General features: G+C 37.4%; 2 protein-coding genes across 2 annotated transcripts; one reads left to right on the plus strand and one right to left on the minus strand.

The window, feature by feature from the left end:
- Positions 1 to 5,539: 5,539 nt before the first annotated feature.
- LOC141847311 (peroxidase 31-like) lies at positions 5,540 to 6,662 on the minus strand. The gene is made up of 2 exons (XM_074735323.1): positions 5,962 to 6,662; positions 5,540 to 5,864 (listed from the first exon to the last, which is right to left on the minus strand). Exons 1-2 carry the CDS (start codon positions 6,660 to 6,662, stop codon positions 5,540 to 5,542), a joined length of 1,026 nt encoding a protein of 341 aa, XP_074591424.1.
- Positions 6,663 to 8,423: 1,761 nt separating this feature from the next.
- On the plus strand, positions 8,424 to 17,763 carry LOC141847312 (pyrroline-5-carboxylate reductase). Its single transcript, XM_074735324.1, has 7 exons — positions 8,424 to 8,793; positions 11,930 to 11,978; positions 13,358 to 13,449; positions 15,121 to 15,193; positions 15,408 to 15,528; positions 15,670 to 15,775; positions 17,328 to 17,763. The coding sequence occupies exons 1-7, from the start codon at positions 8,602 to 8,604 to the stop codon at positions 17,514 to 17,516; spliced, it is 822 nt and encodes a 273-aa protein (XP_074591425.1). The 5' UTR covers positions 8,424 to 8,601; the 3' UTR covers positions 17,517 to 17,763.
- Positions 17,764 to 17,838: the final 75 nt, after the last annotated feature.

Raw genomic sequence — 17,838 nt, forward strand, 5'->3', positions numbered from 1 at the left:
CCACGAGACTAGTCTCTGTTGTGGGCATGCAAAGTTCATCGCCATCAAATATTTGTTGGAAAATTTGACTTTCTTCTTAGGGTAGATCTGCGGCAATGACTTTTAATAGCTCTTTTCACGATATCAAAAAAACTCGGACTCGAGCGTGGGGTACTAGGACGAGTTGGAGTAATACCCTGCAGTACTTAGACGAGGCGGAGCAGTACTCAGACGACGCGGAGTAGTGCTCGGCGGTACTCGGATGAGGCGGAATAGTACTCGGCGGTACTCGGCCGAGTTGGTACAGTACTCCGAGATGCTCGGACGAGGCAGAAGAGTACTCGACGGTGCTTGGCCGAGTTGATGTAGATCTCGGCGATGCTCGGATGAAGCAGAAGAGTACTCGGCGGTACTCGGACAATACGGAGTAGTATTCGGTGGTACTTGGTCGAGTTGGTGCAAAACTTGGCGATGCTCGAACGAACCGGAGCACTACTCGGTGTAGAGGCCTGTAATTTTTACAATGTCCTTAAACACAGATTCGTCCACTCTTAAGTGCTTTAGAAGGTGATGGACGACTGTTTTCCAAGATACAACGACATGACCGACAAAGTGATCAAGCACAGATCATTCCCAATGAACCGATTATGCCGAAAGGCTATCACCAGAGAGGAGAAGCAGAGGAAAGGGAAGCCATGATCACCAGAGAGGAGAAGCAGAGGAAAGGTAAGCCGTGATTGATCCACTTGGGCAAATTATGCCATGATCGATCGTTCATTCAACGCGCGCTCGCACGAGTCACCTTGCGGGTAGTACAATCCGAGCCCACACGTGAGAGAGAGCCTCTTCCCATGTATTTGTTCACAACATTAATGCTTGTGATACATTATAAACCAACTAAGTTGTCCTTCAACTACCAATGTGGGACTAAACTCCTTCATATAAGGATCTTCTCCATCCTTCCATTTCCTTATTTCCATTCACATTTTCAACAATATTATCAACTTAATTGTTACTTTAATTATATCTTAGACGTCGACTTCTTCTGAATATACACAAGTTATACTCTGACTGTACACTTTCAAAATTAGTCGATTGATGAAACTCAAACATGAATTTGTCAACATCAAAAGTCGAACTATAGATGATACCCCGTATTAATCCATGATTAAGAAGTCGAAAAGCTCGAGTGGCTAAGATACATGAGTTAGATTGAAGGATGGGTTAGAGGAGGGAGATATGATGCTTAACACTCAGGTCCTGAGTACATGAGAGCTTGGGATCGTATTGTGCTTGATGCTCGAGAGTCAAGTGTGTACGTTGGGAACATTTGGTGCTTGGGAGCATTTAGGAATATCCATGGGCGAGAGGTCAATCCGAATGTGATACATTTTGGGAAGGAGTGATTGGTAATGAAGACGATCAATAATGATGAATATTAGTCATTAGCAGAGGGACGGTGTTGAAATACAATCAAAGTCTCACAATGAAAATATATGGGAAAGATCTTGGAGTTATAAGATGAAAAATATCTCATTGGTACGAGGCCTTTTGGGTAATGCCCAAAAACAAAACCATGAGGGCGTGGGCTCAAAGTGGACAATATCGCACCGTTATGGAGATATATATAGATTCCATCGGATATAACAGTGGTATCAGAGCGGGTCCATGTGGTGGGGGCTCTCATTAAGAGATCCATTGGGATCGTTAAGGGGGCGGGTCCGTTGAGATCCATACCAATAAAGGGTCCGTTAAGGGGGCGGGTCCGTTGGGATCCGTACCAATAAGGGGTCCATTGGGACCGTTAAGGGGGGCTCCCAGTGGTCATTTGTTTGAGGGGTAAATTGTTGGAATACAATTAAAATCCCACATTGGAAATATATGGGAAAGATCCTGGGGTTATAAGATGGAAAATATCTCATTGGTACGAGGCCTTTTGACAATATCGTATCGTTATGGAGATATATATAGATTCCATCGAATATAACAGACGGATCTTGGAGCTGTGGCCATTAATGGAGATCGAAGGCAATTGTAAAAGGAATGGAGCTATTACTCAGTAAAAAATATAAAATGAGAGTGGTAATCGAAGGATGGAGTATGTTTTTCTTCTGTAATCATCTTTCTGATTCTATAACATTTTCATTTTTCTCTTTCACGAGTACTCGACTATAAACATCCAAATTTCACCATAATAGATGATACCTAAAGTTTCACAAAGGCTTTATCCAATGGGAAAGTTTCGATGTTTGCCACAGGGAGATAGTTTTTGTTTTCTGTACCACCTTAATGAGGTCTGTATAAGGATTCCAATCCTTCGTTTGTTTGTTTTTTTTTATAATTCAGTTATTTAGTTTTTATGATTCCATTAATCTTAGAAAATACCCTTAGTTGAGATTCGAATTGTAGATATTTGAGTAAACTACTGAACATCTTATCACTGGATCATTACCTTGGGGCTCTCAATCCTTCATTTGTGATATCAAAACAAACAGTAGAAGTGCTCCTGGGCATGGTGCAGCAGTAAGATGTACCAAATTAATCTAGCACCTATGGTTTGAATTTCAGTCACTACACACTGTAAGATATTTTCCTCCAATAAGATGAAAAATATATTGATTGTTAGACGAACTGCTCATACTTCTGGAATCACCCGATAGACAAATTAAAGAGAAGACCATCTACCTCCAGAATAATTGAGTTTAAGACTCATAAACATGGATTATAAGAAAAATAAAACCAAATAAATATTCAACATTTTTTTCCTATTTAATCCTTCTTCCATTTGTATATTCTAGTTATTTGCCTGTTTAACTTCTTCGATTTTATATATGCATTGCAACGATTGGGGGTATAGTTTGGGTTTGGAAAATTTTTATTGTCTACGAGTATGAAATTAGCTTTCAGAGCTATTCACATTGATCTCTAAAATTGGATATGAAATTCAAAAATAGTTCTGCTTATGTTGAACTATTGTAAAATTTAAATTGTTTGATAGAGCCTCAATGACATCAGTTGAAAAATAATAGTGTAATAGGGATTAGAGGTATGAGCAAGCAAATTTTACGAGTGAAAGTAAATAAGTATAATTTAGAGGGGCTAAACTGCCCTAAAACAATTTGGATGTTGATGTAATCGATACTTAGTTTAGGGTTTAGCAATATATTGGAGACAATGTGTTAAGTAAGTTAAGGTTGACTATATATTTGATACTAAATGAAATTCAAATAAATTAGGTAGATTAGACATTTAACAATGGAAAAAATAAATAAAAAGTTGACAATATGAAAATCTAACAGGTGTTGACATGTGGAAAGTGTCAGTACATATGGAATCAGAATATCTCCACAATGATATGATATTGTCCACTTTGGGCCTAAGCCATCATGATTTTATTCTTGGGCTCTACCCAAAATGCCTCAAACCAATAGAGATATTTGTTAGTACCGATGGAATCTAAATATCTCCACAATAGTATGATATTGTCCACTTTGGGCCTAAACCCTCATGGCTTTGTTCTTGGGCTCTCCCCAAAAGGCCTCATACCAATGGAGATACTTTCTATCCTTTTAACCCCATGATCTTTTCCATGTACTTTAGATGTGGGACTATGTTTGCACCCTTACAACCCAACAATCCCCCCTCAAACAAAGGACCACAGGCCCCCCCTAACGTCGTTTTGATGTCTGAATCCTCGACCCACCAGAACTTTTTGCCCTTCGATCCACCCGACCTACTAGAACTTCCCACCTAGCCGCAGCTATGACTTTTTGCCCCTCGGTCCACCCGACCTACTAGGACTTCCCACCTAGTGGTAACTATAACTTTTTGTCCCTCGGTCCACCCGACCTACGTACTAGGACTTCCCACCTAGTCGCAACTATGACTTTTTGCCTCTCGGTCCACTCGACCTACTAGGACTTCTCACCTGGTGTCTGATCCTCTTGATTCAGACACGGGAGCACCCACTTCCTTTGTTTAAGGTTCAAACCACATGGTTAGATCTGGATCATGGCTCATCCGACGGTTAGTCTGGTGAAGAGCGGTCTCGCTCTGATACCACTTGTTAGTACCGATGGAATCAAAATATCTCCACAATAGTATGATATTGTCCACTTTGAGCCTAAGCCCCCATGACTTTGTTCTTGGGCTCTCCCCAAAAGGCCTCATAATACTTTCTATCCTTTTAATCCCATGATCTTTTCCATGTACTTTAGATGTGGGACTATGTTTGCACCCTTACAACTCAACAATATCTTCCATCTTATAAACTTATGATATTTTTCATATATTTTCAATGTGAGACTTTGATTGGATCCCAACAGAAAGAAAGACCAATTCGAGTTAGTAAAATAAAAGTCCAACAAACATTGATAGTGGAAAGTCTAAGCAGATTAAAAGAATTAGATGTTTGACAATAAAATTTTTAATATGTTAAAGAGGACTAAATATTAGGCAAATGATAAACTTCAAACGATTCAAAGATGATTGAATGTTAGACAAGTAATAAACTCTATACATGTAAAAAAAACTAGATGTTAGGTAAATGATAAACTCCAGACAAGTCAAAGAGAACCATATATTAGACAAGTGATAAACTCCAATCAAGTCAAAGAGTATTAGATGTTTGATAGTGGAAATCTTAATAGGTTAAGAAAAATTAGATGTTAGACAAGTAATGAAAGTATCGATAAGTCAAGGAAGATTTGACATTAGGCAAGTGATGAATTCTACACAGATAAAAAAGGATTGGATGTTTGATAATAAGAGTTTCAATATGTCAAGAAAAATTAATGTTAAACAATGATGAAAGTCTTTATAAATTAAGAAGGACTAGATGTAAGACAAATGATGAAAGTCCTAACAGACTATTTTACAATGGGAAAAAGGAAACTAATGCTAAAGGAATGATAACAATTTACCTGCACAATCAAGTGTGAAGATCGTTAGATGTTGAATGACAACATTGTTGGTGTAACTGTTGAATTGTAAAAATACTTAAGATTCATGCTTAAAATGCCTTTGTGAATTAACAAATTTTATCCAAAATTAAAGAAGAATATTCATATATTGAAGAAAAAAAAGAGAGAAGGGACTAGTGAGTCTCATGTGGGAATCACTTTAAAAAGGCATAATTTATATTGCACAATTCAAATTAGCCCATCTAAGGAGTTGTTCGGTATCTGATTTACCTCTCTATCTCGTTGTGGGGCCAATGATCACATTTTGCATTAAGAGATTAAATTAACCCTATATTAATGCCTTTGAAATTCATTCTAACTTAGTCTCATGGATAGTTAGAATTTAAAGTACACAACAATATATATTTGGTCCTGTTTAACCATACAATTCAGCACATAATTACATGAACAATTTAGAATACAAGTAAATATCAATCAAAACCAATAAGTTTTCAGAAATCTTTCAACAAAAAACATATCAATAATTAATTAATTAATAGTTCTATAGATACGCGTACATGTTTGCCTCTCATTCACTAGATGAATGTGATGATCCTTTGCAAAGCGCGTTCGATCGATCGATCGATCGATCGGACTGATCAAGTGGAGAGGCTGTTGAACTCGTCGCAGCGGCGGCGGACCTCTCCCTTGTCGCCCGTCTTCACACCGACGAGGCTGAGCTTCTCCATGGCCTTGGTGAAGTCGTTGAAGAAGGCGGTCTGGTTGGCGGCGTAGAGCTCCACCAGCGGCCGCGTCCGCTTGTCGGCCGCCAGCACGGAGTCGGACGCCAGCAGCCCCAGCCCCCGGAGCAAGTTCTGGTAGTACAGGTTGTCGAACTTCCCCGGCGTCATCAGGTCGTTGAACGCCGCGATCGTCGGATCCTTCTCGTAGTTCGCGCACGCCTGCTTCAGCGCCGCCACGTACCTTGCGATCCAGAGAAACAGAGATTGTTTTGATTTGATTGATTGATTGATTGATCGGAGCTAGAGAACAGAGGTTGTGCGTGTCAGAAGGTACGTACTCGGGGTTCATCGTCGGGTCGTGGCCGCCTCTGCCGTCGTAGTTGAAGACGCGGGAGGCGAACTGGTTGCAGTGGGAGAAGCCGACAGTGTGAGCGCCGGAGAGCGCCACCATGTCCTGCACCGTCATCTTCTTCTTGGCGAACACGTCGATGAGCTGGTCCATGGTCATGTTGGGGTTCGGCAGGTTCCCGGGGACGGAGGCCGCGGTGGAGGCCAGCGCATCCTTGCGGCCGAGGCGCACGGTGTAGAACGGCCCGCCCAGCATGAGCACCAGGTCGCGGGTGGCCAGAGCGAGTATGTCGGCGCAGGAGACCACGCCGGGGCACTGCAGCTCCAGCGCGGTCTTGGCGCGGATGACGGTGTCGAAGGCGTCGCCGGGGAGAGAGACGTTGTCGTCGGCGTCGCGCTCGGCGCGGTTGAAGGCGTTGCTGGAGATGAGCATGGAGGCGTCGCAGCCGCCCACGAAGCAGTCGTGGAAAAAGAGCCGGAGGGAGCCGGCGGCGGTGGTCGGGGTGGAGATCTGCTTCCCGGTGACCACGTCCGATATGATCTGCTCCGCCTTGGGGCACGTCTTCTGGTAGTAACCGGCGGAGAGCTTAGCTGCGGCGGGGCTGGCGAGGGACAAGATAAGGAGGAGGAGCGCCGGGGGGAAGGCCACCACCCGGGCCGCCATGCTAACGTCTCCGACCTTCTTGCTCATTGGCTGCAGGGGAAATTAACGAACGTAATGAGCTTGGCCAATTAATGGGGAGACGACAATGGCGATGCAACGGCCTGTTTTCCCGAGAAAGGGAGAGACAGAAATGCGAGAGAGAGGAGGAGCTGGGGAGGAGAGGAAATGGAGGAGAAGAGAATGGGCAGGAGAGGATTCAGGGAGGGAGGGAGGAGGACGAATGCTAAAAGTGAAACAGAGAGTTAGTTACGTCGGTTAAGGAATATTCTTATTCTTTGTGTAATTTTAAGGAATTATTAGATTGAGTCGGGGAGGTCGTTAATTAAATGAACAAGGGAGGTGAATAAATTCCACGTGTCGGAGTAATATGAGTTGACTTGGTCAACTAATTATTAATCCATTTTTTTCCAAGCCCTAGCTATTACAAGGAGAAATGATAATTTTAAATTTATGTTCCCGAAGCGTAGCTGAGTTGGTTATGATTGAACAGAGTTGTAGAAGAGGACAAGGATTTGAATCTCAATGAAGCCGAGATAATATTCTCCTTCGTCGTGGTGAACTGTAGTTTCTTGATTTACCTCATCACATATAGTCATGGGATTGATCGTGTAAGATCATTGGGATGACGGATTCTACCTCTTACAGAAGACAATTTTAAATTTATCTAAGCATCTTAAAAATTGAAGTTAAAAATCTAAATGAATTCGAATCAAATCGAATTAAAATCTAATCAAATTGAATTTAGATTAGAACATCTTAAGTCAATTTCATCTTAGTCACATTTAAATATGATCTGTCTAAAATAAAACTCGGATTCAATTCGATAGTTATTAAAGTATTAGTCAGAAATGAATACAACCGTTGAAGTGTTGATCATCAAAATAGATGTCTCTTTTGACAAATAAACAAAGAGTTATATTCTTTGAAAATAAAGTCATCTTTTTACTTTTTTATTTAAAAGTGATCGATTGCAACATCCATATTAACAGTTCATTTTGTTGTCTACTCTTTACTATTTAATCTCTTCGTTTTCATTTGATGTTTTGATTGAGTATCGAAGGGTTTCATTTTTTTTTTCTTTAATGGTTGACTGTAATTTTGACAATTAATTTACTTTCTTATAAATAATCATAGGACTGTATCGTATGAAACTGCTAGGGAGGTAACGAATTCTTTTTTACAATTCAGAAGTTTATTGAAAAAGAGTCCTATTAAGGGACTTTGTCAAAACTTTTGCTTAGATCTCCCTTCTAACTTTTTTTAAAAAGTTTTTTCAAATCTTTATCGAAAGGATTTTCTTGGTACTTAGCGTTCTAAAAGTCGATTTGTAAGAAGTGAGTCTACTAAAGTACGACATGAAAAAAAATCAATCTACTAAAGTTTGATTTGAAGGAAGTCAGCCCATTAGAAGAGAACAAAAGATGGACCTATTTCTCAATTTAAGGAAATTGATCTAAAAAATCGACTTTTTAATTTATTATCCAATAGGTCTAAAAAGTTGACTGAATTCGATCGTGATTACTTTTATTGAGTCTTATCCGAATGATCATATCATATTCTACTCTTTTATTATTATTATTAAATTAAGCATTATTTTTTTTTTATTTTTTACGGCAGAAGGGTATTTTTAAAAAATGATTATATAATTCAGTAATTTGAAGGGCAAGGTTTGTGATTTTTTAGAAACTTAGGGTGCCCAACGAGAAAAGCTCCGTTCAACGTACGCAAGTCTCGTGATTTTAATATATGGATCAGTCTTATTCGCGTGTTAAGAGCTTCCATGTCACGGCGAGGACGACATCTGGAAGATGGACCGTTGGCAGCCCTAATTCTTCCGCTCGCCAACCCCTTAAATCTCCGCTTCCGGCCGCCGCCATTCGGTCAGCATCGTCCGCTAGCAGAGGAAGGCTGAATCGCTTCGATCTGGAGGGTTAGTGGTTCTGTCGAGAGTTCGCGCTTGTCGGAGATGGCTGTACCATCCACGGACATATTCAAGCTAGGGTTCATTGGCGCTGGGAACATGGCAGAGAGCATCGCCCGTGGTGTCGCCAAGTCTGGCGTCCTCCCCGCACCTAGCATCCGCACCGCACATCGGCGTCCTGAGCGTCGCCTCGTCTTTGAATCATTCGGCGTGCGAATCCTTGAGAGTAACTCCCAGGTATTATTTGCTTTCTTATTCCTTCTCTTTCCGTTGCGTCGGTCACATAGGTGATTTTGTTTAATCTGTTTGCTAAAAAAGCTATTTTTCTTGGAATCGTTGTCTAAATTAGTCCCTCTATATCATTGAGTAGAGTGAATTCAAGTTACTTTTAATCTGCTGAAAAAGGGAAACCAAGTGATAGATGATTATCATCATCACCACCATTAGACCTCTATTTCTCCCAACTTCTTTTAGTTTGGAGGCGGCTAGGATAGATGACTATCTGTCGCACAATTCATGGCTACATGATTCATGAACATTCTTTATAACTATAGCAAAACATTAAAATTTGACCAGAAAATGATTAGCTATGAAAATTCAACCAACAATAGAACAAAAATATGCAATGTTTTGGTTATTGTCTGGGCGGACCTTTATATGGTCCTTATTAGTTGTTTACAAATCTCTTTCATCCACCAAACTCATTTTTGCAAGGAACATCCACAATTTTATACGAATATGCTAATTTATGGGCATATGCAAGAGTTTAACCATAATAGCCCTCTAGAAAATCTGGTGCATGAAGAGGATGCTCCTTCCCTGTTTTGGTTGGTAGGTGGGTGAAGCATACCAAAAACATGAGAAGATGAACATGGTCAATCCAATTGAATAACAAGTGGAACAGAGCTGGTTTCAACAGCTGAAGTCATTGGGTGATCCCTACAGAAGGTATTGGATTGAATTAGATACGATACTATTCTTACATAGCAATATAGCATGAGCCTAACGGGATTTCATGGATCCACCATTTTTAATAATATGCTAAATTATGATCCTATTAACCTTCTATGAACATGAATAATTAATTTTAAAAGTTCATATTGTTCATCACAACTCTGGTGAAGATTCCAGTTTCTGATTGCTGTGGTAGATTGTTCATAATTTATGGACTTTTTTTTTTGAAAAAATGAGTTCAGAGAGCCAAGTTAGTTTGCTCCTATTTCATTTAACATAAACTTGAAGTCAGAACATGTAGTGATATAACCAGGCTACAGAGATAAAAAAAGGAAAAGCCAAACACAGTTGCAGAATCAGCCATGAATTAGACCATGAAGCTTACACAGAATCCTCCTGTAGCCAAATGAAGCTGCAGCTGGCACTTTAACCCTACAAAGCCATGGTGTATCATCCTCCCAAATCTGTAGAGCTTTGAGATAGGAATTTAGAAATTCCAGACTGGACCTTGTGCTGCCAAAACAACATGCAGCCAACCATAGACATATCATCTGTTGCTCGCCTATTCTGAGACTACTAGCTTCAGAACTCCAGAGATCTGGAGTTAGGTGCCCAGTCTAAAAAAAAAAGAAACACAAATGATTCAGCCGCCATCCAGAAAAAGTATAGAGGAAGGTAAAGAATAAGTTTGGTGAAGTTTTCTCAGCTGCTTCTCCATAGTTGATATACGAGATATCATCAATAGTAACATGCTTCCTTCTAAACATCCCTGGTGTTGAGTTTGACATGCAAAACTTACCAAGTAAAAGTCTGCAGTTTAATGGCTGCATAAGAGATCCAAATAACCTCCTTCCAAGGATCCAACAAAACCCCATGGACTAACTTAAAATAGGCTGAGCTGCTAGAAAAGACTCCAGTTGGATCCCAATGCCAATGTGTGACAGTGCAGTTAAAGGCATCACCCAGACCACCAAAGATTTGATGAAGCTCAAATAGGCCCTGACTGGAAATTGCTTGTCTGAAATAGATGAGGAGTGTTGGAGACTCCAAGTTAAGTTCCCTAAGCTGGATATCTGTAAACTTATTCAATAAATTTATTTATATATTTATTTCATTACAAATGTAAGGAAAATGCTGTTTCAGTGTGATGTCCTCAACCCAGCTTCTGTGCCTAAGAGACACCTCAGGCATTCATACTGGCAGTGAAAGTAATCCCGACAATCAAAAGTAGGAAGCCGGATACTTCTCCAAGTGATCTGGATCTGTTCAGGGCCACTTCACACGGCCAAGAATTCGTTGGGGTCTTATTTATTGGCTTCTACATTTGTACTGTGCTGTTATTATTATGTTTCTTAACTTATAGTTATAGAATAGATGGATAATCTTTTGTTGCAGATTTAGAAATTTGTTAATTGCATGGTCTGTCAGGTTTTCCCAACCCTGACTGACCTAGTTTTGGGTCAGGGAAAGTTGCCCCAACCTAAATCGAACCCAACCCTTCTTTTTGGTGAATCTATCACAACCATGTTCGAGTCTAGCTGGTTTCAGGGTTTTCCTCTGATCGAGTTTTTGAATTAACTTTAATCTCTCTCTCTCTCTCTCTTCACACACACACACACACACCACAAACAACTTTTTACAACAAAAATAACAACAGGAAACAAACCACAATCCCTAACTCGTACAATTTTTTGTCATTTTTGAACTTAGATTAGGGTCAAGTTGGGTAAGATTAACATTTGTCCAAACCGTTCATATTTCTTTTTTGCATCTTGTATTAGATTTCTTATATTCTATTTTTTGTTAATATTTAATTGAATTTGAGTTAGATAATTCTTTTTGGCATTTATGCAAAGGCCTGACACATTAAATTTTGTATGGAAAGCTGATGCCCTACCAAGTCCAAGGAAAGACCCAGATTTATTCTCCTTTTGGATTGTTTGGTTAGGTCTTTTTGCTTATATAACTAAGAGGTAAAGAAGTGAGGCTCCCCACATACAATGAAAAGCCAGGATATGGTCTAAAAGGCCGAATGAAAAAACGTCATTTGTTTAAATGTTACTGTTACTAATAGGATTATGAATCGAACTGTTTCAGCTAATCAGAGAAGAATACCAACAGATAAATGCTGGACCTTCCAGATCCTAGAGACCACTAGACCCACCCGATTAAAAGTTCACTAGTGAAGATGTCATCGCATTCTTTAGAATATGATACTCTTTTAATTCTGAAATCTTTTATATAATTTCTTTCTTGTTAATCTGCTTTTTTAGATTTCTCAGCATTTGTTTATTTTGGCAAGAAGATTCCTACAAATGTCTTTCATTTACCAAGTAGTTTTCTTCCATCTAATCTTTGGGTAGTTAGTTTCTGAAAGTTATTTTACTTGTTTGGCATTTTTGACCATTTTTTATGACAGGTTGTTGATGAGAGTGACATTATTGTTCTTTCTGTGAAACCTCAAGCAGGTACAATTCTCTACGAACTCTTTATAGAGGAACAGATTTTTAATTCAGAACACAACGACCTAGATTTGCCATTTATATCCATTCTACCATGTCTATTTCTATGATGATAATCATACTTGATAAGGAAATTTGGGCATTAACTGCTCTATATTATTTATATAGTGTAATTTTGATATATTTTTGTTGCAAATGCCATAGTCTTTCTGCATGCTTTCTTATATGGCTGTCTTGAAGGATCTTTAGTTTGAGTGAAGCTTCTTTGGTACATTACCACTTGGGTTTTGTAATCAAGCTTCTCTAGTTGTAACCTTGCATGCCTAATAAAACAACCTGTATCTTGGGCAGGGAATTCAGGTGTTTATTTTACCTTTATTTACTTCATTTTTTGATTTGTCTTCTCACTAATATATTCATATTCTCAATGGGATATAGAACAAACATAATTAATCAAAGATAACAATTTCTTTATGTTAATTGTACCCTCTAATTTTCATATCAATTACATATTCTCAATGACATTGAAAAAATAGAACTTCTTTGTCACTTATGTTTTTGGTCAAAACTTCTAATTTATTCTGTGCCAGTCCAAAGCAAATCCTTATTTGATTTGTTTTCTACTGTTGCATTGATACTCTGGGATATAGAACACATATAAAGATCACAGGTAAAAAAATTCTTTTGACTTTATCATATATTGATTTATCATATCAGTTAAATGTTCTGTTTGTATTACTATCATATAAGATGTATTTTTTAACTTAAGATAGAAAAACTTTTCAGATGTATTATATGAGAATTTCTCAAAGTACAAAATGACCCAAAATTCAAAACAAATGGACAAAGAGAAGAGAAAACCTTTATCTAAAGTTTTTGCAGCATATTTGTAATTGCTTATTTGAGTATCATCATCATCATCATCAAGCTGAATGATGGTGTAAGTGCTAACTATTTAGAGTCAGATACATGAGTCTTATTCCTCCATTAAATTTTGTGCAACACAATGTCATTAGTAATATTCAAGTCAATTAAACTATTTTTATTACCTAGAGATTTCTTTGATCTCTCTACCCCTTACACATTCTACCCTAATAGATTCAACTCGTCTAATTATAAATTCCACGATCACCTTTGAGTGTGTCCACACAGTTGCAACTTGTTTTCTCTCACTTTATCATCTCTTTGAACCATGCCCAATTTCTCCTGGATAGCAATATTTTTTTAGTCTTATCTATCCTAACAATATTACTTATGCATTTAGCATTTTTCATAGTGTTGTTCCAACTTCGTAGCACTTTGATCCATAAATATGATTGGTCATTCCACAACCTTTAGATATCAAACAGATTGTTTCATATGGTGATAATTGATGCTAATTGCAGCTAAACAAGTCTTGTCAGATTTGAAGCCCTTTTTATCAGATGAGAAACTTTTAGTATCCATAGCTGCTGGAATTAAGCTAAGAGATTTGCAGGTTGGTTGTTTTATTATTTTTAATTATGTTTCTCAACTTATTTCGTAACTGCACTAGTATTCTATGTGTTGATTCATGAAGATCATTTATATGGAGTACTAAATGCTATTTTTCTCTTTCTTTCTGTTCTAACCTTTCCAGTAGAGTACCTATGAGGAACTATGGTCCTCAATAATAATGAGCCATGTTCCTAACTGTTTGGGACTCTGTTACATGGTTCTTATATTGGGCCTTATTTAAAATCATATGGTAGATAGTAACTAATTATGCCAATATCACCTTAATATATTTCCTATTTTTTCATTGTTCGTTGGGGTTCTGCCTCTTGTTCCAAAATAATAATGTTATATATATTTTTTATCTCCTAGTAACAGCACACATCCAACTCAACATTTAACCTCTTACAAATCTGTTTTGTGGCTGACTTCTGACCCAAGCTTAGGTTTGTGAAGTACTATTATATCCGAGGATTTAAAGATTACTTACCCAAGCTTGTTCTCTGTGTCAACTAGCTGACACATAATAGGTGAATGAGTAGGGTGGATAGGGTATTTACAATGATTTATAGGTCCCCTAAATTATCAATCACATGCTTATGCCGTGAGCATTCATAGCTGTATATGCACAAATGGCAAGACCCATGATATTAATGTATTGAAAAAGATGCCCAGAAAAATGACTGTTCTTTGCCTGCAACAAATTCCTTGGAATGAAAGTGAATACATGCTGATCGGGCAAGATTTGCTGAGGATGGAAAGTTTACTTTTGGCCATTGCACTTCCATTGGTGGCTAGGGGATTTGCACAACAGCAAAAATGTAGGTCCAGTGATACAGAGCTATAGTTCATTAATTTTGTAGGTTCTTTGGGTAAGAAGATTTGCATTCTTTATTCTGACAAAGAAACAACCACCCACATTGCAAATAATCTTGTGAAATATGATCGTATTAAGCTAATCCTAGTGGATTGCGCTCTATGAAGTTAGAGAAATTGCATTCTAAGAATATTTTCATTTTGTGAGTTGAACTTAATGAGAAACAACCTTTATGCTTTATTGTGACAAAGGAACCATTCACATAGTAAACAATCTTGTGAAACATCACAAGGAAAATAATATTAATGGTTAGTCAATTAAGATCCAGGCAAATTTTGTTTCTATAGCCTCCCTTTTGAGGTTTGTATGTGTATAAACAAGATTTGAAACCTGGATCTTAATTGACTAACCATTAATACCAAAAATTCAGAGGCAGCATGTGGGGTTATGATTTCAGTAGCATTGATACTTAATTGACACAAAAGGTGGACAAGTAAAATTTATGGGTTCTCATGATAGTGTATCTATTATATTGACATATGATAGGTAAAATGTAATGGACTAATGGGATTGGGAATTTTTGCTGAATTCAGTGCCATCTTGCTCCTGTATGATTCCACCTTGCTTATGATGGCTAACAGCTAACAACATATTCCTTGTTTCTAAACTGTTATGATGGCTAACAGCTAACAACATAATTTATTTGCCAGTTGCCTTCAATTATTTAAAGCTTTCCAACTTGTTTCCATTCTCACCATGTTATTTCTCTTGTATTTTTTATTTTGGAGTTGGGATTGTGGTGTTGAAAAATCTTCAAAATTTGATTTGATTCTGCTGTACATTCAATAATAAACACAGGATTGGTCTGGTCAGCGTCGGATAATCAGGGTAATGCCAAATACACCTTCAGCTGTTGGACAAGCTGCATCAGGTGAAAAATCTATGTTTCTCTTTAAACTTAACCAATGTATTAAATGCATCCTAGTGCATATTATAATTGTATTGCATTATTGGATGGAAGGAGGGCCACCCTTCGGTTGATTTTTTCAAAATGAATGCTTCTTTGATAATTTGGGAAAAAAGGATGTCATTTTGATTTTTCCCTGACACAATTTCCATGCCTTTAAATGCTTGAATATTCTCAGTCATGTGTGTCGGGGAGCTGGCAACAGAAAAAGATGAAGAACGTGTGGCCAGTTTATTCCGTGCAATTGGAAAGGTATGGACAGCAGATGAGAAGTATTTTGATGCTGTAACTGGTTTGAGGTACATCTTCTGCATGATGCATTTTGATCTTTTGGATGGAAACAATTTGTTATTTACTGATGCAGATTGCAGTTTTTTACATTCAATTGATTGTAATTCTTCAACATGGGTTTTATTGACAAATATGCTATCTAATTCCAGTGGTAGTGGCCCGGCATACATATATTTGGCAATAGAGGCCTTGGCTGATGGTGGAGTGGCAGCTGGTCTTCCTCGTGATCTTGCTCTTAGTCTGGCATCACAAACGGTATCTTGTTAATAATGCATAAATGATTACTCACAAACTATCAATCATCACTGAAACTACTTTGAAGAATTATTTGTGGTATTTTCAAAATACATATAGAGAAGGGGAGTCTTAGTGCAACGGTAAAGTTGCTGCTGTGTGACTTGGAAGTCACGGATTCGAGTTTCAAAAATAGCCTCTTACAAAGTAAGATAAGATTGCGTATAATAGATCCTTGTCCAGGATTTCGCATTGAAGGAAGCTTTGTGCATCCGCACTGTCCTTTATTTTCAAAATACATATAAAGGTTAATTGAGTTTGGAAAGTGCTTTCGCAAGCACTTTTGGGGGCCAAAGCACCTTGAGATTTAAACTAAATGTTTGGTAAACTTATGTTGAAAGTCTTTTACATTCTCTAAGTCACTTTTCTAATGTGGGTGAGAGTATATTTCCCATATCAGTTTTTAGATACTTAAAAAAATTGATGTAAAAATTAGATAAACATAACAGAATATTCAATATTTAAATTTAGTATTTAAATAATATAAATTGACACAAAATGAAATAAATGCAAATTGTTATTTGTATGTAAATAACTAGTAAATTATATTTGAAAAAATAGAAAGATTATTTCATCATATATTAAAATAATAAGGAAATGAAAATATGTTAAAATTATTATTCTATTAAATAAATAATGTTGTTTATATGTTATGAATGTGTTAAAATATTAGTTCAATAATTCAATATATTTTAAAATAATTGTACTAAAAATATTATATAATATAAATAAATACTAGCTTGGACCAACAAATAGTTTTTTTAATATTTTATTATGTATGTAAAAGTATATTGTAATAGCTTTATAATAGAAATAGTGATTCAATCATAAGATATTTATATTGTCAAATAATTCTTATCATATTATATTACACATTAATAAAAAGATTAACATGTGGAGATTAGATATATAATTTATTATAAAATTTAGTTAATAAAGTGTTGTTTTCTAATTGTTTATCTATTATCATTGATAAGTTAAAAGCAAAAAGTTCAATAACCAAAAATTTTAAGTTGCAAACCAAACATTCAAGTTCTTTCATACAATGCATTTCAGCACAAAGTGTTTTTTTTCCTCAAAAATGCACTTTGCAAACCTAGTATGGAATAAAGAGACCTTTCATGCATTTCTGCGTGGTGGCACCTAAGGAGGATGCAATCAACAAGTTTTTGGCCTGTTTGGTGGATCACCTTATTTGTATTTGAACTGCTAATAAACAAGTTAATTTGGGGATTTGTTGTGACAGTTGCAACATGTGTATTACTGCTTGCTATCCATGGAAATGGTAGTGTACTCATTCCCTTGCTTAGTCAAGTAATGTTGAATCGGGCACGTTAATCTTCAGATAATAGCTGTTTTTACTACTTGGAAAATGCTCAGTATTCCTCTGATTTGCTCCAACCAACATGGCCATCCTAAACTCTGGGCTAATCTTTAATAAATAGCAAGCAAGAACTTCCTTTCTTTTGGTTAATCCACATCATTCATATGAAATTTAGGTTCTTTTTTGCAGGTGTTAGGTGCTGCAACCATGGTTAATCAGACTGGAAAACATCCTGGCCAGCTGAAAGATGCAGTGACATCCCCTGCTGGGACGACAATAGCTGGGATTCATGAACTGGAGAAGGGTGCATACCGTGCTACCCTGATGAATGCTGTAATTGCTGCCACCAAACGTTGCCGAGAGCTATCACAGTCATAAATAAGAATTTGCTTAACTCTCCATTGCTAAGCTTTTGCTATTAGGCATAAGATAAGAAACTAGCTTAGATTTCCTGAACCAGAAGCATTATGATGTCAGCAATAACTTAACTCAATCTATTTGTGATAGTTCATGCCAATATTGTATAATCTTCACGTAGGAGCTGCTGTGAACTCTGAGCAGGTGCCAAGAGTTTGTGTTCAGTCTGCAAGGTTAATTAAGGATTTGAACTGAGAATTGTTTCCTCTTTGCAAATTCTTCCACTAATTTACAATGCATTTTTATGTTTTTGTTTTCTTCTGGAAACCTTGGTGATAATTAT

The sequence above is a fragment of the Curcuma longa genome, chromosome 16 (assembly GCF_044706935.1).
Source record: "Curcuma longa cultivar G26 ecotype Majalengka, Jawa Barat chromosome 16, ITB_CL_G26_1.1, whole genome shotgun sequence".
Taxonomy (NCBI): domain Eukaryota; kingdom Viridiplantae; phylum Streptophyta; class Magnoliopsida; order Zingiberales; family Zingiberaceae; genus Curcuma; species Curcuma longa.

Coding starts and splice junctions, on each gene's coding strand:
- LOC141847311 (XM_074735323.1), bottom strand. CDS start 6,662: ATGAGCAAGAAGGTCGGAGACGTTAGCATGGCGGCCCGGGTGGTGGCC. Junction 5,865..5,961: donor GACCCGACGATGAACCCCGA/GTACGTACCTTC, acceptor CTGGATCGCAAG/GTACGTGGCGGCGCTGAAGC.
- LOC141847312 (XM_074735324.1), top strand. CDS start 8,602: ATGGCTGTACCATCCACGGACATATTCAAGCTAGGGTTCATTGGCGCT. Junction 8,794..11,929: donor TCCTTGAGAGTAACTCCCAG/GTATTATTTGCT, acceptor TTTTTATGACAG/GTTGTTGATGAGAGTGACAT. Junction 13,450..15,120: donor TTAAGCTAAGAGATTTGCAG/GTTGGTTGTTTT, acceptor TAATAAACACAG/GATTGGTCTGGTCAGCGTCG.